Genomic DNA, 23,318 nt, shown 5'->3' with positions numbered 1-23,318 from the left:
GGTCTTTTGCTCCACCCCCTGGCATCTCTATAAAAACCCTGGGGCAGAGACAGTCGGGGCCTGTTGGAATAGGTTCCAGGCCCTCTCGAGGCTATCCTTTATTTTCTATCTGTTTATCTCCGCGATATTCTCTGCAATAAATCCTTCTAATATTTCCTGCTGCTCGCACTCAAGAAAACTCTGGGGAACTGTGGGGGTGGTTGGGTAAACGCCCCACAATTTAACTTATTGATATGGCTTCCACAAACCTACTTCTGCCAGCTTAGCATTTTCTATCTAGTATGTCATAAGCAGACCTGGGGGTTGTTTGTTTTTAGCCCTCCAATACTCTAGCATGACTTGTAATATTCCATGTAATTTTTGCAGCAAATTGCAATTGCAAGAGAGGGGGACTTATTGACCAAGGAGCGGCTTTGCTGTGGTCTATCCATGTTTGAAGTCATCCTGACACGGATCCGGACCTTTCTGGATGATCCCATCTGGCGTGGGCCTCTGCCCAGCAATGGGGTCATGCATGTGGATGAGTGTGTGGAGTTTCACAGACTATGGAGTGCCATGCAGTTTGTGTACTGCATTCCTGTAGGGACACACGAGTTTACAGTGGAGTAAGTGTGCATTCTCTGACTCTCTGGAAGAGGACAGGTCCAGGGAAGGTGGGGGAAGAGAAACTGGTGGTGGTGGTGGTTGATGAAAGAACAAATGTGAGGTCAGCACTGATGACAAAGCTTTTAGAAAGATGACACAGCTCTTTTAGAAAATTGACAAACCCTGCACTGGTTAAATGCCAGTGAGGTGGGTTCCTTCCTTGATGCCAAAGAAAGGACTCAGGATAAGTATAGTGGAGTTACCTGAATCCAAAGCAGCTGAAGGCAAAATTTAGACATTCCCGTTTCTGGGTAGCAGTTCCATAGTCATTCTTCATAGGTCTGTGACCTACCAAACCGGCATTAATCAAAAATTGGGGAAATTGCTTGTGCTCATCATTCTCCTGTCTGGGAATCTGTGTAGACAAAGAAATGAATGTGGCCTGATCATTGTTCTCTCCCGCTTATTCATTCTGTTTGTTGCTTGGTGCTTATAGGCAGTGTTTTGGAGATGGGCTCCACTGGGCTGGCTGCATGATCATTGTACTTCTTGGACAGCAGCGGCGCTTTGCTGTGTTGGATTTCTGCTACCATCTTCTCAAAGTTCAGAAACATGATGGCAAAGATGAGATTATCAAAAATGTGGTATGTAGACAAAATCTTTTATACATTTGTCTTGGGGAGGAATTTTTTTATCCTAACATAAATTTCAAGTTTAAGAATAATGCAATCTAAACAAAAAGAAATCCAGAAATTTTTTATTTTTAAATCAGTTCTATTTCTTTTTAAGGTAATTTCATCTTACCATAGAGACTATTTTTGCAGATTGTTGGCTTCCAAATCATAATGTGGTTTTGAAACTTTTATTATCTTTTTATCATCTTATGAAGTTCCCCACAATTGAATTATAAAAAATAATAGTTAGCCATTATGTTCTCAAATACTTTCTCTTTTATATCTCCTTTTAGAACATTGTTAGACTTTTTTCTGCTTTCCATGTGACTTACTTTGTTGTATTAGTTATTGGTTGCTCCCTGAACTAATCACAATAGGTTTAAGGACAGAAATACCTCCACTGATTATCTCACTTGTAAATACCTGGGTTCAGCTGATTTCCCTGCTTAGGGTTACAAAGCCAAAAGGAATGTTTTCCCAGGCGGCCCTGAAGGATGAATGTGCTTTCAGGCTCCTCAGGTCACTGGCCAAATTAAATTTCTTTTAACTGTAGGAATGAGGTCTGTTTCCTGCTGCCAGCTCATATCCTCACATGCTTTCCACATGGCACCTTCAACCCACAAGGGATCACCCGCTTTTGCTACATCTTTCCTGTCTCCAACTTACACAACTTTTCTGCTCAGATAATTACATTGGGTCTGCCTGGACAAATCCAGGAGCTCTTTTGACGTCCCTAATGTCAGTCACACCTGAAAAGTGCTTTTTATAAAGAGAACAGCCACAGGTGGAAATGAACTCAGTGTAGGCATTTCTGAAGGGTTGTGTTAGCTCCCAAACCTCCATTTCCTTGGCTCTTTGGAATAAAGCCAGAGTGTCTTCTTCCTCTGTGTCTTTGAAGTAACTAACTCATTTCAGGTTAAGTTGGCTGAGATTTTTACTTTCAAACATTTTCCTCCATTTTAATCTGGTTAAAATCTTGGCAGGAGCCCGGTGGTGGTGCACACCTTTAATCCCAGCACTCAGGAGGCAGAGGCAGGAGGATCTCTGTGAGTTCAAGGTCAGCCTGGTCTACAGAATGAGATCCAGGACAGGCTCCAAAGCTATACAGAGAAACTCTGTCTCAAAACAAAAAAATCTTGGCAGGAATATTTAAACTGGAATGTCCCCTTATTTTATATTCGAATTCTGGTATTTGAAGGCCTTGGAGTCTCTGAAGGTCATGTAAGATGTCATATGCTTGTGTTACATGACTATTTGCAAGCTTCTGTTTCGTTTAACCTGATTGAAATGTCTTCTTCAAAGATTTGCTGTTGTTCATTGCCAGTTGTTACCACCCTGTGTTATTAGAGCTTCTCATGAAGTCTCCAGATGTAGACCAGGCTCTCTCTTCAACCCAGTCTACCTTTCTCATCTTTACCTCCTTGTGGGCAGAACCAGCAGTGCTTTCAAGTTCTGTGTCTGTGACCTTTACCCAAATTTAGAGAAGATATGGCCAAAGCACCTTCTCCATAGTACTGTTAAACTGGAAATACACAACTTACATTTTATTATTTCACAGGTCTTTGCATACTAAACATACTGTGTTCATGTTAATGTTCTTTTTCTGGGTTTGCTTTTGGGCTTTGGAGAAAAGGGGTCACCCAGCATGACCTAGAACTCACCATGTACCCCCAGGCTGGCCTTGAACTCACAGTAAACCTTCTTCATCCTAAATAGCAGAGTGCTGACATGAGCTACCACTCCTGGCCAATAGACAACTGATAACTGAATGAACATGCCTTTAAGTTTTACAGGTCTACACTTAACAGTATCAGAATTACAGAGAAGCAAATTTAAATTGGAAATGTATTCGTTAGTCCAATGGTGATATTTAAAAGATGCTACGGGTCAATATAATTTTTTGTTGTAGAACCCTTGTGTTTTAAAGCATAATAAGTATGTCTGATCTAATTGTAGCCACTGAAGAAGATGGTGGAGAGGATTCGCAAGTTCCAGATTCTCAATGATGAGATCATCACTATCCTGGACAAGTACTTGAAATCTGGTGATGGGGAGAGCACACCTGTGGAACATGTACGCTGCTTCCAGCCACCCATCCACCAGTCCCTAGCCAGCAGCTGAGGGCTAAGTTCACAACATCCAGTTACTGATGAGGGCACGTTCGTCTTTATGTATATTGAAATTTTTAGGGGCTATTTTGTCTGAACCTACTTAAGGGGGTGCTTTTTGATCTGAAAGCTTAACTTTATAAAACTTATTTTTCTAGACTAAAATTGTATATGCCTTTGGAATTGGAAGTATGAGAATACTGGTTGCCAGTATTATGATCTTAACAGGTATTTTTTATGTTGAATGTTCTGGTAGCTAGCTATGAAATACTGAATTCATTCATTATACTGTAAGAAGCATAATACCAACTAATTGTATTTAAAAAATTCCCTACCAATTTTGGTTAAACTTAATGATTAGCTTTGTTTATAGAGATTTTTCTGATGGTCTTTTAGGAAATCTTTTCTAAGTCATTGCTCCCTTTTATGCCAAAACAGTGAAATTGTTTCCTCTGCTTCCACTAAAATCAATAATTTGTGAGATATGACTTAAAAGATTAGAAAAATAAAAATTAATGCGATCTGTTCGTGTTCGTTCATTGGCATGTCAGGACAGTCCCTGTACATACCCATATTCCAGAGAGTGGGTTCAGCTCCATCAGTGTCATTTGGACAAGATCAGGACATATTTCAAAAACAACTTAGCACACATTTAACTTTACATTCAGGTTTAGGCAGGGTGACATGAAACTCTGAGAGATGTAAGACAACAGCTGTGTTGTCCAGAAAGGACAAGAAAGAGGAACACCAGGACTTCTAAGGTATGTGCTTCCATTGGGGACATAGGACAGTGAACACTGCAAAAAAGGGACTGAGGAGAATTTGAGCCTGTCCCCAATAGCCCTCAGCACTTCTCAGTTGCTGGGGGAATTGTCTCACTTGGCTTGAGTTGGTCCATGTGACCAAGTGAAAAAACAAGAACCCCTTTTGGCTCTACTATTGGAAGTATGAAATTAGACAGAAAATTGAGAATTGTATACAGTGATATGCAACTGACATCCCAGCCACTTGGGAGGCTGAGGAAGGAGGATCACTAGAGCCCAGGAATTCAAGGACAACTTAAGAAACATAGCAAGATCCCTGTCTTAAAAACTCTTATACAAAGAGAAACATGATGGAGCTGGGAAACACCAAAGTCCAAAAGCTTTGAGCTTTATTTTACACAGAAAATAAAACATAGGTACTATTCTGCTGTACTGTAAACCTGAGTTACATCTTTAACAAGCCTATTATCAAAAAGTTACCTAAAATATTTTTGTTGATATGAAGTCGTAATGGCATCTGTACTCACCCTATGAAGTGTAGATTTTAAAAATTAATGACTATATTATCAAGTGATAGCCCAAATAAAATCCTTGTGTACAAGATTATGTACAACACACTCATTCTCAATGAGGGAACTTTCATCCCCAAGGGAATGAACATTGGCTTTTTTACATGTGCAAAATAAGACATAGATACAGTACATAAACAGACATACAGCGTATCTGTGGGGAAAAAACTATTATCTCTGGTATTGGAGTTACATAGGAAGGCTGGAAATGGAGCTCAGTGTCAGAACATTTGTATAGAATATACTAGGTCCTGTGACTGGCACCCAGTATGGCCAAAAAGGAGTTACATAGAGGGTGGCAGCAGAGGAAAAAAAAAAAAAAAAAAAAAAAAAAAAAAAAAAAAAAAAATAAAAAAAAAAAAAAAAAAAAAAAAAAAAAAAAAAAAAAAAAAAAAAAAAAAAAAAAAAAAAAAAAAAAAAAAAAAAAAAAAAAAAAAAAAAAAAAAAAAAAAAAAAAAAAAAAAAAAAAAAAAAAAAAAAAAAAAAAAAAAAAAAAAAAAAAAAAGGTGATTTTTGTTTGGCCAATGCATGACTAAGAAGTAGGCAGGTCTGAAGCTGGAGTGTGTTCCTTACACTGACCTACTTTTTTTGTACTTGTTCTCATTTTTCTATGAACATTCTTAACAGTTTACAACCAAAATGTGTAAGGTTTAAACTCTTAAGCAAAATAAAAAAAGACCATTTTTACAAACATTTTAAATATAAGCATTTAGAATCAGAATAAGGACTTTGTTCCAATTTGTCATTTTATCCAAGCATGACTTTTGATATTTAAGAAACCACGTGAGTCTTCTTTGACATCCCAGAGTTGTTAAAAGGGCTGACAGACAATACAGTCCATTGTGAACAGATACTGAAAGGTCTAAGAGCTCACATAAGATGACACAGAGCTCTAGTCACTATGGACACAGGAAGTACTGAGGCCATCAAATTCGCATGGGAAACCAGATGTCTGGGTGACAAATCACCACCTGAGAATTATTTTCTTGGAATCACACACACATTATATTTTATAATCCAAAAGTCTTAGTATGGTGAGGGATTGATGGGATGGGGGATCACAAATGTACATTTTAATGTTTATCATGAATGAAAAAAATAAAACATTTTTATAGGCTTAAAATTGTCATTAGTGCATTTAGATTTCTGGAGAATGAATAAAAATGTAAAATACTTTTACAATAATACAATGTTATTAGAAATTATCCATATACTGAGGTCATTTTAGTGAGCTACCATTGTTTAAATATAAGAAAAGTAATTTCCTGATCCAAATTAGTGAAAACTTAAAAAAGATTGGTCTTCAGAGGACATTATTCGAGGACAATTTTTTTCAGATACATTCTGATACTCAAAAATCACTATAACAGAATTATAGGTTAAGTTTTCAATCAGATCCTTAAAAAGATGTCAGATTTCCATTTCTACGGGAAATATTTTCACCAGTGTGTTCAATTACACAGGGTAAACCTTCTTCGTTATTATTAAGAACTTCATACATATTAGAAAGATTGCCATTCACTGCTTTTTCGTCTTTCCGGAAAGATACAGGCAGACTTGCTAGACTAAAACTGACATCTTTAAAGGCATGCAACAAAAATATCCCCACAATGATTGTGAAGAAGCCACTCAGAGTCCCAATGACATCATCAACAGGCATATCTTGCCATTCTTTAAAAAGAATAGCTGAACAAGTCAAAACTGAAGTTGTAAAGAACACATAATATATTGGAGTCACAATGGAAGTGTTGAAAATGTCCAGAGCCCGGTTTAGGTAATTGATTTGTGTGCTCACACAGACCACAAGGCTGAGCAGCAGAATCCAGGCCAGGGGATGCTGCAGAACAGGCTTTCCAGCCAACAACTCTTTGATGGTGATGCCCAAACCCTTCACACAGGAGACTGAAAATGCTCCAATAACAGAGCAGATTGTTATATACACAAGAATGTTTGTCTGTCCGTGTCGAGGTCCCACCACAAAGATGAATATCAAGGCCACAATGACCACAAATGTTGCAAAGACCACAAAACCTAGAGGAAGCAAAGAAAAGCTAGATTGAATCAGAATGCACATATAAAACAAACTCAATAGGAAAGGTATATGTTATCTCCCAATACTGTATCCTCAGATTTATCTTGCCTATAAAATTGACTCCTAGTTGATGAATTAATTTTGAAATTTACTTTATGAAATTTGCAAGTTACTAATTGAAGGTAACTCATATTCACAACAAAGAAAGGTAACATGTAACTCCAAGAAAATAATTCTCAGGTGGTGACTTGTCACCCAGAACAAAAATTAGCTTTCTCTTGTTCCTCTAGCACAATTATACCTATACAAATACAACAAAAGTACACACTGGAGGGCTGGGGCAGAATGCTTGCCTAGCAGTGCAAAGCCCTGAGTTTAATATTCTACCACTTTAAAATACATGGTATAAAATTAAAATATGCTTCAGAGCTTAAAAAACTTATACCACTAACATTTTTAAAGTAGTCTCTTAGGCCTACTTAGGTATTCTAAATCACAAAGCAAGGGGAAAAGATAATCAAGACAGGGAAGGAAAAGCCAATGAGGATTAAGTTCAGGAAGTACCATGGAATAGTCAACATTTACATCTACAAAAATCAGGAGTTATGAGTTGTTTTCCATCAAAGGGACACATGTGAAAACAGGGCAAGTATTAGAATAAGTAGCAAGTCTTAAATTAAGAGAACCTAAGAACTGCTGGGGTCCTGGATGAGTACGGAGAAGGGGTATGCAGCATATCTGCCAACAGTACAACCAAGTGGGCCAGGCAGAATTCCAGTGATCCGTACTCCACTGCAGAGAGCACACAAATGACCTTTTGCATTTTAAGATGAAAAGGGGGAAAGGGGTGGGAGCATATACCAGTAACCCTAGCAGTCTGGAAGTGGAGCCAGAACCATGAGTAGTTCATGATTATCTTTAGCTATAGCATAAGCTGAAGCTGGCCCTATGTTACATGAGACCTTGTGTCAAGAAGAGAGAAAGAAAAAAAAGAGATGGAAATAAACCAAGGCTAAGGAAAGCTACTCTGCTTCAAACTCCATAAATAAAGGATATTTAAAGCAGACGGAAGGAAACAAGGAAAGAAAGACAGCAATAGAAATATTTTATCAGAAATATTTCTGAGTGTGTCAGAAAGTATAAGATAACTCAAAATAATACAGCAAATCTGAGAAAACTGAATCCTGAGCGTAGTAGCACACGCCTTTAACCCCAGCACTTGGGAGGCAGAGGCAGGTAGACCTCTGAGTTTAAGGCCATCTTAGTTGTATACACTAAGTTCCAGGCAAACCAGAGTTGAGACCCTGTCCTCCCCACCCCACCCCCAAAAGAAAAGGTTGGATTATACATGTTGCATTAGAATGTGACTTAGTAGCACAGAACACTCACACCCACTGTGGAGCAGTATAAAGGTGAGAGAGAACAGGACAACTGGTTCAAAGTCTACCCAGGCTGCCTAATGTACTTCAGTAGAACCAGACAATAAGAGTCCTAAGAGGAACTGATAATTTCACATGAATAACTAAGCAAGTTATAACTAAGCAAGTAGGATAACTATCAGTTGAGGCAAATTTCAAGATATACAACAAAACTGGGTACAGTGAGTCACATCTAAAATCCCAGGACTTGAGCCATGGGCAGGGACCATGAGTTGGTGGCCAGCCTGGGCTATAAAGTGAGACACTGTAGAAATAAAAGGAAGTAATCATAATGTTTAAGAAAAGTTTTATTGTGAGGACAGTATGATGAAATGTACGATGACTACAGTCAAGGACACCGGATAAAATGTCAAGTATAGTAACACTGATGAAGCTTTTCTTACCTGGATCACCTAACTTCTGTGACATTTCAGTTAAGGTCTCAATCTCCTCTTCCTTTGGAGCGTGAATGACCATAACTGTAGACCCTAGAATACTTAGCAAACACCCAATTTTCCCATGAAGATTAAGTCTTTCATTTAGGAAGTATGATGACAGAATGGCACTAAAAGGAAGAATAAAAGGTTGAACATTTAAATTAGTTTTTTTTCTCGCTTTTAAAAAAAAAAAATCAGCCGGGCGGTGGTGGCGCATGCCTTTAATCCCAGCACTCGGGAGGCAGAGCCAGGCGGATCTCTGTGAGTTCGAGGCCAGCCTGGGCTACCAAGTGAGTTCCAGGAAAGGCGCAAAGCTACACAGAGAAACCCTGTCTCGAAAAACCAAAAAAAAAAAAAAAAAAAAATCAACGGACTTGCAATGCAGATTACTGAGCTCAAACAAAAATACTTCTTGCTTTTCAACAAAGAAAATGTACATTCAATCAGAAAACTGTAACAAGGACTTCAAGGTTGCTCTGCTAGAAAGCTCTGGACTCTTCACCTGGATTTATGAGCATCCAACTAGTAGTAAAAGTGTGGGCTCTGCCCCCATTTTGCACTTGTCTCCTTTGCTCAGTAAGTATATCCTGCAATCATTTTAGATTGAAGGAGCAAGTCTGATCAATAACCATGGTTATATCTGAACTGCCTCCAAGCAAAAGCAATCCCTTACAGTGACAAGGACCCTCCTAATCACTTAGCCTGACCAGACTGATTGAGAATGCTTGACTGTGAATACTCTGGCTCCCTCTGTATCAACTGGGAGCTCATGTTAGTACCCCAGAAGACAGTAATAAAGATACTGCCCCCTTGTCTTTCCAGCATAGTAAGCTAATTACAGTTCCTGTCCTGCCATCTCTACGGCTTCTCTCTCAGACTGGCATTTTGGTATGAGCCACAGAATCTCGTCTAGGACCATCAGAACCTTTGTCCTAAAACTCCTAGAATAAAATTAATCACCTGCTTCACATACATTCAAACTGTGTATTTACCATCTTTTTACTGTAAGATACCACATAAAATATGCACTATAGAGCTATAATTTATATATTAAAAAATCTATTTCTAAACCAATGCTTCAAGTTTACCAAACTTAAATCTACTAACGTTTGCCTTCATTTTAAAATTACATTTATTTATGCCCTCTGCCCCTGGCTCGCTCTCTGTCTCTTGTGTGGAGCTGAGAAGACACTGCACAAGTAGGCCCTTTCTTTTGCATAATGTGGGTCCTGGGGATCAAACTAATCATCAAACTTGCAGCCAGTGCCTTTTACCTGCTGAGCCATCTTGCCAGCCCTTATGTGTTGATTTAATTGTGTACGATTTGCCTATAATCATCCTAAGTTACCTGGAAATACAGAGTCAGGAAACTATGGACTGGGAACATTTAATTATTAGTTTGCCTATAAATTACAAGTTTTTATAACTTAGTTTTACCCAAACCTAAAAAGAAAGCACAGAATAAACAAGATCATAGTATATATAATACAAGGAAAGCTAATAATAAAAACATAAAATAATCTTATTTTATATATAATTTATTAGCAAGGGTGATAAAAGTTCTCAACTTCCAAAATAGTTATAAAAACCCAGACTTCAAACAGGCTTAGCTATTTGGATTAATCACTACAATAACAAAACAAGACAAGCTTTAGGTCAGCCTCACAAAACAAGTACCTTTGGCCAGTCTTTAGAGGCATACCACCTCCCCCGAGACTTGATGTTCTATAGTAAATGAAGCCTATTTACCACAGTATGTGTATATTGAATGGTAAATGTTAGGCAAGTGCAACTTGGAATTTTCAAAAGTGGAAATCACTAACATGCTGGTCCTGAATACAAGCTGAAGCATAAAGTGATTTCTGTCCCACAAATCACTAACTATGCAAAGTGGTAACTTTGAGAAAACATTACAACAGAGTATTAAAAAGTTCTCAAGGTTGTTCAAGTGTACTGACACAGAATCAGTTTATAGCACTTTAGTATTTTACAGACTAAAATACCATTTCTGCATGTCAAATGTAGATTCTTACCTTACAAGGACGCTGAGAGCGCCTAGTGGAGTCACCAGTGTGGCTGGAGCAAAGGCATATGCAGCGAAGTTGGCCACTTCACCAGCTCCCACTGAAGAGATGAACAAAAACACCTCTCAGACAAGAATGTAGTCTATCTGAATATGCCTGCATTTTATGCAATACCTACATATTTCAACTATGTTGTTCAATAACTTCCTTATCTTCTCTCATATATGTATTAGTGCTGTATTTTGCCAATATCTGGTACCCAACTCAAGAAACAAATCTATAGTTTTAATTTTAAAAAATATAATTTATGCTTAAAAGTAATAAAGATATTTATAAACTAGGGTAACATAATTAAAAGAAGCAGATACTGATATAAATGTAAATTTCACAAGTCTTTACTGGATCCTTTTAAAAAACCCAACCTTAGAAACATTAAGGGCCTAAGGATCTATTTTCAACAGAGAATTTTTGCTTTCTGCCAGGTGCACAGGCACTAGCAATTCAGGACAAAGCAAGAAGTTATCCAGTGATGAGCTAGTATACAGTCTACCTCACTCTAAGACAGAGCCTTTCAGAGTTCAGCCCAGAATATGCTATAGTTCCCATTTCTGGCAACCAAAGGCTAATCCTTGTTAGTCCAATTCAGAGGTCCACTATCTCTTACCTACTTCCTCTAGAGCACCAGTTCTCAACCTGTGGGTTATGACCCCTTTGGGGTCACATATCAAATATTTACACAAGATTCATAACAGTAGCAAAATTACAGTTATAAAGTAGCAATGACAATAATTTTATGGTTGGGGTCACTACAACATGAGGAACTGTATTAAAGGGTCACAGCGTTAGGAAGGCTGAGAACCACTGCTCTAGGGTGCCACCTCTAGAGCTTTTATCATTCCTGCAACAAAGGCTAGTCTTCACTATCACATTAGCTCTTCAGTTCTTTTGAAGGTTTATTTTCCTCCAACTTTGTAACTTGTTTTCAGTGAAAATGTTGATCCATTTATCCAGTACACTTTTACTATATGCTTTAATATTGCTTTCTGTTTGGCTGCTTTTTGCTAGTAGTGGTGGGGAAGTACTTTTTTGTTGTTATTGTTTTATTTTAATTGCTTTTTTGAGACCAGTTCTCAACCAGAGAAATGATATCACACCTTTTGCTCAGGACCTCCAATGGTTTTCCACCTAACAAAGTAAAAATCCTTTCTGTGACCCAAGACGCCCAACATATCTTAAGGAAGGCCCTCCTTTCTCTGAACCTATCTCCTACTGCCTCTATTGCTCACTCCCTTACTACTGACCTTTCTTTAATGCTTCCTGAGGCTTTAATATTCTAGTGCTAGAGAGAAAAATCACTAATTTTGCCAGTGTAAAAGTAACAGTTACTGACATGGCTGGTTGGCCCAGACTTTACAACATGGTCAGGATCTTTTAAGAACTTGTGTCAGGTGTAAACCAAGGCTTGCAGTCTCTGAAGGTTACAGCCATATTCCAAGGTGGCACACTGATAGGACTGGCTGTTGTTCAGTGATCTCTCTAAAGATAGTTTGCATGTCTTCACAACATAGCAACTAGCTTCCCTAAAAACAAGTAATCCAAGAAAAAAGAGAAAAGCTGCAATTCCATTTATGATGTAGTCTTGGAAGTCATACATCATGACTTTCCTGGATTCTGTGATCATACTGGGCCAGCACTAATTCCATGTAAGAGAGGATTACCCAAAGTGTGAATACCAGGAGTCAAGAACAACTGGGGGCATCATAGAGAAGGCTTTCACATTCACAAGGTAGTCATAGTCCTCAGCAAAGTCTGTAGTTACTATTTCCTGCATTTCAAATGCCCTTTCCTCATATGGCCAGATCCCTCACACTCTCAATTGTCTATTACTCAAATACTATCTTTTCAGTAAGGTTTGTCCTTTGTGGTCTATCTACTCTCCAGTTCATATCCCCCTTCTAGCTTTGCACCTTCCATACACACATACACACACACACACACACACACACACACACACAAACCTCTTTTAACCTACTATTCCTGCTTACTGTCTGCCTCGCTTTGTGGTCTATCTACTCTCCAGTTCATATCCCCCTTCTAGCTTTGCACCTTCCATACACACATACACACATACACACACACACATACATACACACACACACACACACACACACACACACACACACACACACACACACAAACCTCTTTTAACCTACTATTCCTGCTTACTGTCTGCCTCACTTAAAATGTAAGCTGCTTGTAAATAGGGGTTTTTTTTTGGGGGGGGTTCCCCTCTTACTAGTATGTCTTAGTCACCAAGAACAATGCCTGGCACACAAGAGATGATCAACAGATAAGCACCTGTTGAATATTCAAGTCTCAGGTGTCTTAAGGCCAATTTATTTCACATTTTTAAAAGATTAATTTTGTGTCTGAGAGTTTTACCTGAATGTATGTATGTGCACTATGAGTGTGCTTGGTACCCATGGAGGTCAGAAAAGTGTGTTATATACCATGGAACTGGAGTTATGGATGACTGTGAACAACCATATGGATGTTGGAACTCGAGCTCAGGTCCCCTACAAGAACAAGTGCTCTTAACTACTGAGCCATCTTTCCATCCTCTTCACCAAAATAAACATGAACAGTCGTACTAAATAGATACCTCCTTTCTAATTTAGACTGAGAGCTAATAAAGGAAAAGAACTAAAGATCAGATTTTTTTGTTCCTATTAACTTCCATTTACCAATTTTTTTTTTTTTCTTTTTTGCAGCACTAGGGAATCAAATCTTGGGTGTTTTACATATTAGGCAAGTATTCTGTTCCTCCCTACCCCCAACAAACACACACTTTTTAACCTACTTATCCTGGAAATGTTTTTAAAGGCAAAGATATATCAAAAATGTTTTAATCAGATTAGTTTTTTTTAAGATCTTATTCAAAATAAACAAGCAATTAACTGAGTTATTTTTTACAGGCTTAAATCTATTTTGAATTTAACTTATAAAAGATGTAAGTTTTAAAATTTACTAATATGAGCTATAACAACACACATAATATTTTAACATATAGCTATAATGTTTACTTGAAATGTTCTCTATACATACTTGACAGCAGTCCAGCCCACCACAACCATTCTTTAAGATATGCATGGCCACCTTGACCTGTGAATGAAGAAATATTTCATTTCTTTGGAAGATTATCATTCTCTTGTAAAACCTGTAACAACTATTAAGTAATCACAGATTTTAAAATGTCTGATTATAAGATTTCTTGACATTTCATGATTGCCTTAGAAAAGATATGAGGATCATGAGAAATCTTCAAAATGTTTACATTAGTACTATACTCTTGAGTTAAAGAACAAACCTAATCCTTGTAGTTTAAACGGCAGCTTTAATAAATAAGGAAAATGAACCAACAAAAAGTAACACAGCTGGGCATAGTGGTGCACACCTGCAATCCCAGCACTTAGAATTCTGTCTCAAGCAAGACAACTACAAGTTTGTAGCCAGCCTGTGTTATAGAGTAAGTTCCAGAAGAGCTTGAACTAGAATAAGATGCTTTCTGGAGGGAAGGGGTTACAGAAGTCGCTCAACTTCAAAGGAGTTAGTCTGTAAAGAGGAACACTAGTTAGATGGATGCAGCCCCACTTGAGAGAGCACTACGGTCATACAAAGACTGAGAACTGCTCATAATCCAGACTGCCAGGAGACAATCTACTTTTTCCTTGGTTTTCCACTTGACCAAACTAAATCAAAGCAACTGGTACTTCAGTCATTGTTCACAAAAAACAAAGTGAATGAATTTTACAAGTCTATACTTTAGGAATAAGAACAGGAGATGCCTTAAGACCAAGGTTGAAAGACTACAGAAAAAAGCTGAGATGCTAATGTTTTTTCCTTTGTCCATTAAGTCCTAAGAGACTTCTGTTTTATGTTTTAACATTGCTAAATTAGATCTGAGATGGCACAGGAAGAAAAGTGGTCCCTGTGGCTGACAATGATGGTCTAGTCTACTCATGAGGTCCAATAAGGTCTAAAATGAAGCACAGCCAAGAAGGAATGTAAACATTACTATCTCATAATTCTGGGAACTGTAGTGGATATCCATGGATTGAACTGAAGTTCACTTACACTGAGTATCCCCCAAGGTCTTGTAACATATTAGCAATTTGAGGGGAAACAACCTACATCATTCAGGTCAATTAGTCAAGTACTCAAGCCAGGCAGGGCCATTCTTTTCTTCATGCAATTTGAAATCATCAAGAAAATCATGTAAGGCAGAAGTCAGAAATTCTACTATCATGTACAAAATATCCCAGTCTTCAACAAAAGCCTGGTTCTATTCATATATCCTATTTCCTCCTGTGCAGACATAATGAAATTTAAACTCTAATTTGGCACTGGTCCTATTCCTATTTTGACAGTAACTATAGAAGTGAACAGTTAATTACTTTTGACAACTTATTTTTCTCATTACAAAACTGGTATCTGATTATCTAATAAACACTCAGAAATCTCAAACAGTTCAAATGTCCCAATATATTCACAAAGCATGAAGACAGTGCTTCTATACACAAAGCAGCTGAGTGTGTGAGTATTTATGTACTTCTGATACCTATAGGACATAACTTACCTGCTCTCATGGAGCCTTTTCTGGCAAGTCGCAGAAGGCCTTTTTTTTTCAAAATGAAACTCCCTCCAATGAAAATGCTGGAGGTCATAGCCAATCCCAGACCAATGTAAAAGTCATATTTTCCACGCCCCAGGCTCATTTCGTTTGTTACTTAAGTTCCTGTGAGTGACATTGATCACAGAACAGAGAAACTGCTTGTACTGGAGGCAGGGTGATTTAGTCTTCAAATCTAAATGATCTGAAATAAAGTGAGATTATCACAAAATGATTAAGACAGCTCACATAAAATTCAAATATTTACTTCATTTCTATCCTCATAAAGGAAAAATCTTTATTTACTGTTATTGATTAGAAACACATAAACTAATCTAAACTTAGCACTAACCTAATTATGTTTCTTCTTTTTATGGCAAGAGATTGGACTGTAATACAAAGTCAAGTTTGGATTAATTTTATAAACTCTAGGTTTTAATTATTTTAACTATTTCCAACCTTAGTTGATATTCCGTAATATAATTTTGCTGTTAGGAAAAGAACAAAAAAAAAAAAATATAACCATACATAAATCTAGATTATCAACATACTTATCCACTTCCCAAGCATCCTTATTGAGAAATTAAAATTTTTCTCATGCATATATCCCTGGGGCTAGGTGTGGTAATACATGCCTATAATCCTAGCACTCAGGAGGCAGACACAGGAGGAACTGGAGTTCGAGGCCAGCTTAGACACCGTAGGGAGACTCTAGAGGGGCAAGGGGAAGGAAGCTGTATGGATACAGTAGGTTTATGCTAATCTATTTAGCCTATCTGGAGACAGTCTGAGAAGAGGCAGTTTTCGCACTATTTTGTTATCTAAGAATGACAATCTTAACAAAGATACCTACTGAGATACGAAGTAATATTGTTGGTCTTTAGAGAACATCAGGACCATGGCACCAGAAGGCTCACTCCACAGCTCTAACAATAAGCACAGGTTTACAATAGATGGTACATTTATTTTCCAAATGAGCCAACTCATGAACTTCACTAATGTAAAAACTGAAGTTTACAAAGCAGAGGGGGGAAAAACATACTTTCTTCCACCTTTTGGCATCCCAGACTAATGTAGCCCAGGTTGGGCTTGAAGTAAAAATACTCTTGCCTCAGAGGACAAGTTTACAGATCAATGCCACCATACTTGACCCCATAAAGTCTCTGTTCAAACAGTATTTATTAGATGTATGCTGTATAAAATGGTAACAGCTTTTTTTGGCTATGTAGCCAATGGCCAAGCACATGCCTAACATGCACAAAGCTTTAGGTTTGATTCCCCAGCAACAGACATACCCAAGCAAACATACATACAAAACAAAAATGGTAACCTCTAGTCTTCAATAGGGAGGCAGACATGAGAGACAGCACTATAGCAACAATGAACATTACCACACTGAGTTAGTAGCACTCCAAACAAAGGGAAAGACCAGTTCATTATGACTCCTATACACTTCAATAAGATACTTCTCATCTTCACGGATTTGAGACTTGGCTACCAGGCCTGCTCTGGAGAGAAAATTATGTGGCAGGTTGCCAGTTTTACATATGGACCTCAAGTTCCACACACTTTGCTTGTTCTTTGTACCCTGCCATCACCACATGCGATAGCTAATATTGGTTGTCAACTTTACTGCATCTAGAATCAAGTAAATGCAAGCTTCCAGGCTCTCCTGTAAGAGATTTATGTCCTTGATCAGACCATTTGAAGCAGGAAGACCCACCCTAAGTGTGGGTGACATCATAAGGTGCAGCCTAGATAAAAGAATATGGAAGAAGGAAAGTGTTATTTTTGCTGCTTGCCTTCACTCTTGGCATGTTCAAGTATTTGGGTGCTGGCATTCCTTCACTGGTATTAGAACCAGCTGTGTTGGGGTTTTTTTCTCTTAATATATTTTTTTAACTAAAATATAACTGTACCACTTCTCTGAACTTCCTTTTTCCCTCCAGTCCCTTCCATGCCACTCTCCCTCTTAAATTGAGAGGTCCCCTTGCAGAGGACCCAGGATCGGTTCCAAGCACTCATGGTGGCTCAATTACCAGTAACGCTAGTTCTAGGAGATCAGATACTCTCTTCTGACTTCCATGGATACAGAGGCACATGCAGTGCACATACACACAGGCAAAATACTCACCCCCACAAAAGATAACAAATCTAAAAAAAATTTAATCCCCTTTTTATGTACATATATTCTTTTTATCAGTTCTGATCTTTTAGAGAATCCTGACTAATAAACCTTGTGAAGAGCATATCTCACCTGAGCCCACTGATCACAACACAAGGAAACATACACAACTATCACAGCTGACTCAACTTGTGGGCATAATCATGTTTACTCCTATATGCCCCTAAGACAACTAAATTAAACACTTCAACAGACTTTGTACAATAAATAAAATTTCCAGTATGGGAGCTGAGGATATGGCTTAATGGTAAAGCCCTAGATTTGATCCCCAGTTCTGCACAAAATCAAATAAAATCCACCAACATGATTTTTATTTACTTATTCTATTTTTTCAAAACTTTAATTTTTTGTTATTTTTGAAGCTCTTATTCTGTAGCCCAGGCTGTCCTCAAACTTGCATTAAAGCTCCTGTCTTAGGATTTCAAATATTGGGATCACAAGGTAAGAGTGAGCCACCATACCCAGTTCTCATCTAACTACTGAAAAACAAAGATTTACATGTAGAAACTTAGACCAGGCTGGCCTAGAACTCACAAAGATCCACCTGCCTCTGCTTCCTGAGTGCTGCGATTATGGGCACGCGACACCACCACCTGGCCACATGAAAGGTTTTAAAACACACCTTCAATGATGAAATGTTGCAGAAATCACTATCAAGTCCCAGAAGCAAAGCTGCCCAATAGCCTAAGGTAATGTCCATCATGTGAAGGAGAAACAGATCAGACAGCAGCATCAGTACAAAACATTTCCAGGATGGCTCTTTCAAGGGATTTCTAGTCGTCCCTCTGCAGCTCCTAGATGAACAGTTGGAGACTGTCAGGCTCTAATTACAACAGGTACACGTAGGAAAAGAAATAAGCTAGACAACCTAAGGTACCGCTCTCTTCATATGCCCAACACTCGGCACCTTAAGTTTAAATGTAACTTCCTCGAGCTCTATCTGACTGTAACCACCAGTTACAGAGACGGAAACACATGCAGGGAGGGAAGAAGTAGGGCTTGTGGACAAGACGGACAGACATCTCTATACACTATCAGAATTTTTTAAAAGGACTTCTGCTGACACTGTTCCTATCACAGTCTACATACTTGGTTTACTTGTTTATGAGCAAGTCACCTAAGATCCTAGGCAAATTATTGGCCTTTGAAGTCCACAGCTTTCTGGCAGCTACAAAGTATGCTTCATGTTTTTTAGATCAATACAGATGAATAGAATGAATGTTAACTGACCCTAAAAAAAAATAAAGCTGCCTATTCTGGAGTGGCCATTAATAGCTAATAAATAGCTTCATCATCTCGATCAGCATTGTAATATGGAACCAAACTGTGAGAGCCTATAAGCTTGAGAACTGAAAAATATCAAAGTAAGCTAGGAAGTAGTAACACTGGATATGAGTCTGGGAAAAAGGTAAGTAAAAACCTAACTATCAAACACTCCTGTCTCATAACAAGGTGGAAAGTGAAGACTCACAACTGAGGTTGTCCTCTAATTTCCATATATGCACCAAAGAATACATTCACACACCCCAAATACACACCACACACACACACACACACACACACACACACACACTTTTAAGTACAAGTGACCAATAGACAAAAAAAAATGTTTAACACCCTTAGCCATCAGGAAAACACCAATCAAAACTGTACTGAGATTCCATCTGAACCCAGTCAGAATGGCCATCAAGAAAACAACAAATGTGGGGGAGGGTGCAGGCAATAAGGAAAACATATTCATGGAAATGTAAACTAGTACAGCTGTTTGTATCTGTATAAAAGTACTTCCAAAAGCTAAAAAGAATATATAAAATCTAACTACACTATTTATGGGCCTTTCCCTGAAGAAACTGCCAGAATGCCACAAAATTATCTTTACATATATGTTTATTACAGCACTGTTCACAAGTCAAAACATACCAACAGCCAATGCCTATCAAATGGCTGAACAGAGAAAATGTGTCCTACACACATGGGCTTTTATTCAGACATAGAGAACAAAATCACATCATTTGCAGGGAAATGGATGAAGCTGGAAATTACTGTTAAGCTAAACAAACCAGGCTCATAATAACAAATATTTAATTTTTCTTATGTGCAATATAGATTACACACACACACACACACACACACGACAAATTTTTTAAAGAGTACTACTTGGAGATATATGTCATATTTTCTCTTATATGTGGAATCTGTATTTGTGGGTGTGTGATGAAGACAGAAGAATTATTGGGAGAGGGAGGAATCAAAAGGCAAGGGGAGGAATGACTACAGACGATAATAGAGTAAGAATATGAGTAAAGTATAATGTACTTGGATGAAAATGTGGTAATAAAGAAGCCTACTAACGCATATACTAACAAAGTTAGTGATAATAAAAACATGACATGAAAGGAGAAGGGATTATTTGACAAGAACACTGGGAAGGGTGATAGACAAGAGAGGGGATGAGGGGTATAAAATAAAGTACATTTCTGCATAGAAAAGTTCTAATTAAGTCCATTATTCTATAAAATTAATGTGTACTTAAAAGATCAATATCATTGCAAGTGTGAGATGAGCCTGGGATAATGAGACCTTGTCTCAAAAATAAAAGACATTCTTTTGTGACTCACTGCTTACTCTCAGAAGAGCTGCCCCCAACACCCCCGCAGCTGTTACACTTAGCTAGCACCTAGGCTCAGGAGAGAAGGCACAAAAATTTTTAAGAGGCATTCGTGATGGACAACTCCAAGGAAATAGCATCTTTGGACATAACAAGGCTGATACTAACACTAACTCAGAGAGACTGTGACAGCACACACAGACTTCAAGTTCAAACCAGACAAAATCCCAGCACTGAGAAGGGGAAGCAGACACCAAGTTCTATTCCCCTGCCAAGAGCAATTTATAACTGGTACCTATTAAGAAAGGGAAATCAGTTTTCTCCTATGGAGTGACACTGGGTATATCAACCACACTCCAGAAGTCAGCCAATGCAAAGTCACGCCATGCTTTCTGTGTGCTTTTTATTGTTTTTTTCTTACTAATTTTCTTTTTATTTTGTTTTTTGTTGTTTTTAAAAGAGGGAGAGAGAAAATGAAAACATGAAGTTGGAGGATCTAAAAGGAGTGGAAGGAGGGGAAAGAAATGATCAAAATATAAGATATGTATATATAAATTCTTAGTTAGGGTTTCTCATGCTGTGATAAAACACTATAGCCAAAAGGATCTTGGGAAGGAAACAGTTCATTTCGCTTACAGTTCCACATCATAGTCCATCATCAAACAAAGTCAGGGCAGGAACTCAAGGTGAGCAAGGACTTAGAGGCCTGGAGGAGTGCTGCTAACTAGCTTACTCAGCCTGCTCTCTCACATGACCACCAGCCCTAGGGTGCATGGCCCACAGTGAGTCAGGCACTCCCACATCAGTCACTGATCAAGAATACTCGCTAGCAGCTGGCACACTGACCAATCTAGTAAGGGCATTTTCTCATTTGAGGCACCCTCTTCCAAAGTGACTCTAGCTTGTACCAAGATGACATAAAACTAGCCAGCATGGTATGAAACAAACGAAAACAACGCTAATATTATGTGCTGCCTTGACATCTGTTATAATGGAGAATTTTGAATTGTCTCACCACAAACTCCCCTCCAATCCCCAAAGCTAAACTATCTTTATCACAGTAGCCAGGCAGTTTTGTTTATGCCATGTAGTGGGCTTCACTACTCTGCCAGTCTAAGAAATTATCAACTCAAGCAGTCACATCTCCCTCAGGAACTACAAGGTACTTCTCTAATTAAAAAGCCTGCCTCCCACAGTTCTTTATTATGACTATCACACCCATGAGGCCCTGCATGTTGTGTGCAGTGTGCTCTTTCTCTGGTTTGAGTACAGGAAACTAAGAAACTACTTTATATGCCTAGTGCCAGGGTCAACCCTGCAACCAATAAGGTAAAGTGGTGATTAAAATAATGCATTTTTTAATTTTATGCATTTTAAGTCCAAATGAGATCATTCATTTTGATAGTTTAGTGGTTGGTGGCTGCCTTAGAATCTAAAGACAAGCCTCCCACTCCTCTCCCAACTGGTATATTTCCCGAAGTAAACAAACTGAAAAGGCAACCTTAATTCTAGAAAGTCATACATTTTATCCTAAGATCAACAAAAGTTAATTGCTCCTATTTTTATTATGCCTTTCATATGAATTTCCTTCACAAGTTTCATAACACTGTTTAAAATCTATTTTCCCTTTTCTTTTTCTTTTTCCCTATATACTAACCAAACACAGAAAGTCAAGAGGGCTTTGGGGGCAAGTTGACTCAATCATGTACACGTGGTTTTAAAAAATTCTCAGTTACTGTTCTGTCTTTGAAGACAAACTTTAAAAAATTATTTAAAGAATTATTTTATGTTTAAGTGTTTTGCCTACATGTATGCATGCATGTGTGTTGCTGGTGCCCTTGAAGAGGGTGTCAGGTCTCCTGAGACAGGAGCTGCAGATGGCTGTGAGTGCTGGTCCTCTGCAAGAGCAACAAGTGCTCTTAACCACTGAGCCAAGCCTTCAACCCCCAGAAGATAAACTCTTCATCTTCAAACTAAGTTCCTTAAAGGCAATTACTTTGGTTATCTGTGGTGGTTATGCACAAAAGCACTCATTTGTGATAGCAAATTTGATGTGAATGACTTTCTAGAATTAATGTTGCTTTTTCAGTTTGTTTACTTCTGGAAATATACCAGCTGGGAGAGGAGTGGGAGGCTTGTCTTCAGATTCTAAGGCAGCCACCAGCCACTAAACTATGAAAATGAATGATCTCATTTGGCCTTACAGTTTAATATTAGGACATATGTGTGGATATCCCAGAAGAAATGAGTTGCTTTGCTAGTCTCTGGTCTGGTATTAAGTACTCTGTTCCTACTCTCTGTAACTGAAGGTCAACCACAGCTGAGAGCACATGCCATAGACATATATACGACAGGGCCCAGCTTACAGAGAGCTGAACAAGAAAACATAGGGGGTATGAAAGATGGTTCAGCAAATAAGAGGACCCAAGTTCAACCCCCAGCACCCATGTTTCAAAAAGCTGGGTATGTCCTTGTCAGTACCTATAACACCAGTCCTGGGAATAGGAGGGAGAAGCCAGAGAAATAGGATTGCTCGGGCTTGCTTGTTGCCAGCACAGCTACAGGTTGAGTGAGATAGCAATTAACAGAGCAGGACACCCAACACCTTCCTCAAGCTTCCACATGTGTACCCACCTACACAGAGCATATTTGGTACATTTCAGGGCTGGGAGTAAGGCAAGGCTCATTAGCCTGTGTGCAGCCTGGATAGAAAGGGAAAAAGCAAACTTGCTAAATTTAACTTCAACTAGATTTCCAAGCAAAAGATGATGGGGAACCTACCCTGTCTATTTCTCAGGAGGCCTCAGACAGAATGGCCCCCAACTGTTACTATCATGTACAATGAGACTGTTTAGTAAATATACTGAGCAGTTATTTATGTACTATGTATTATGCACTGGAATTCAAAAGCCCAGGGAATCCTCAATCAAAGGTTCCCATTTTCAAGGATCACACAGTAGAAAATGAAAATAATAAATTCAATTTTTGTTTGTTGACACAGGGCTTCAATGTATGGCCCTGGCTGGCCTAGAACTAGATCTGTAAGCCAGGCTGGCCTTAGACTCACAGAAATCTACCTGCCTCCATCTCCCAGTGCTGGGATTAAAGCAGTACACCTCCACACCTAGTCCAATAAATTCAAATCTTGTTTTGTTTTGAGACAAAGTCTCTCTATGTAGCTGTGACTGTCCTGAAACTTGCTATATAGACTAGACTCATCTCAAACTCTACCTCTGCCTCCCAAG

At 38.4% G+C, this 23,318-nt stretch overlaps 2 protein-coding genes across 8 annotated transcripts in view; one reads left to right on the top strand and one right to left on the bottom strand.

Moving 5' to 3' along the window:
• Cyfip1 (cytoplasmic FMR1 interacting protein 1) overlaps positions 1–3,890 on the top strand; it is a 96,529-nt gene extending 92,639 nt beyond the window's left edge. The window contains 3 exon segments of the mRNA XM_052762513.1: positions 367–605; positions 1,082–1,229; positions 3,216–3,890. Of these exon segments, the coding sequence (XP_052618473.1) occupies positions 367–605; positions 1,082–1,229; positions 3,216–3,380 (552 nt within the window). The 3' untranslated portion in view covers positions 3,381–3,890.
• A 1,538-nt stretch (positions 3,891–5,428) lies between these two features.
• The window catches only part of Nipa2 (NIPA magnesium transporter 2), a 58,495-nt gene continuing 40,605 nt past the window's right edge, over positions 5,429–23,318 (bottom strand). For 4 of the 7 annotated variants that reach the window (XM_052762520.1, XM_052762514.1, XM_052762519.1 and 1 more), the window contains 5 exons: positions 15,248–15,485; positions 13,717–13,773; positions 10,621–10,711; positions 8,555–8,715; positions 5,429–6,731 (listed from right to left, as the gene is read on the bottom strand). In XM_052762520.1, the coding sequence (XP_052618480.1) occupies positions 6,100–6,731; positions 8,555–8,715; positions 10,621–10,711; positions 13,717–13,773; positions 15,248–15,386 (1,080 nt within the window). In that variant the 5' untranslated portion in view covers positions 15,387–15,485 and the 3' untranslated portion in view covers positions 5,429–6,099. Of the gene's footprint in view, positions 6,732–8,554; positions 8,716–10,620; positions 10,712–13,716; positions 13,774–15,247; positions 15,486–16,133; positions 16,207–18,087; positions 18,260–23,318 lie in introns of all 7 variants that reach the window. The other 3 variants (XM_052762516.1, XM_052762515.1, XM_052762517.1) reach the window with 3 other exon arrangements.

The sequence above is a fragment of the Peromyscus californicus genome, unplaced genomic scaffold (assembly GCF_007827085.1).
Source record: "Peromyscus californicus insignis strain IS unplaced genomic scaffold, ASM782708v3 Scaffold_4__1_contigs__length_199733344, whole genome shotgun sequence".
Lineage (NCBI taxonomy): Eukaryota > Metazoa > Chordata > Mammalia > Rodentia > Cricetidae > Peromyscus > Peromyscus californicus.
The sequence above is the reverse complement of the archived record's forward strand: the minus strand, read 5'-3'. Positions and strand labels throughout refer to the sequence as shown.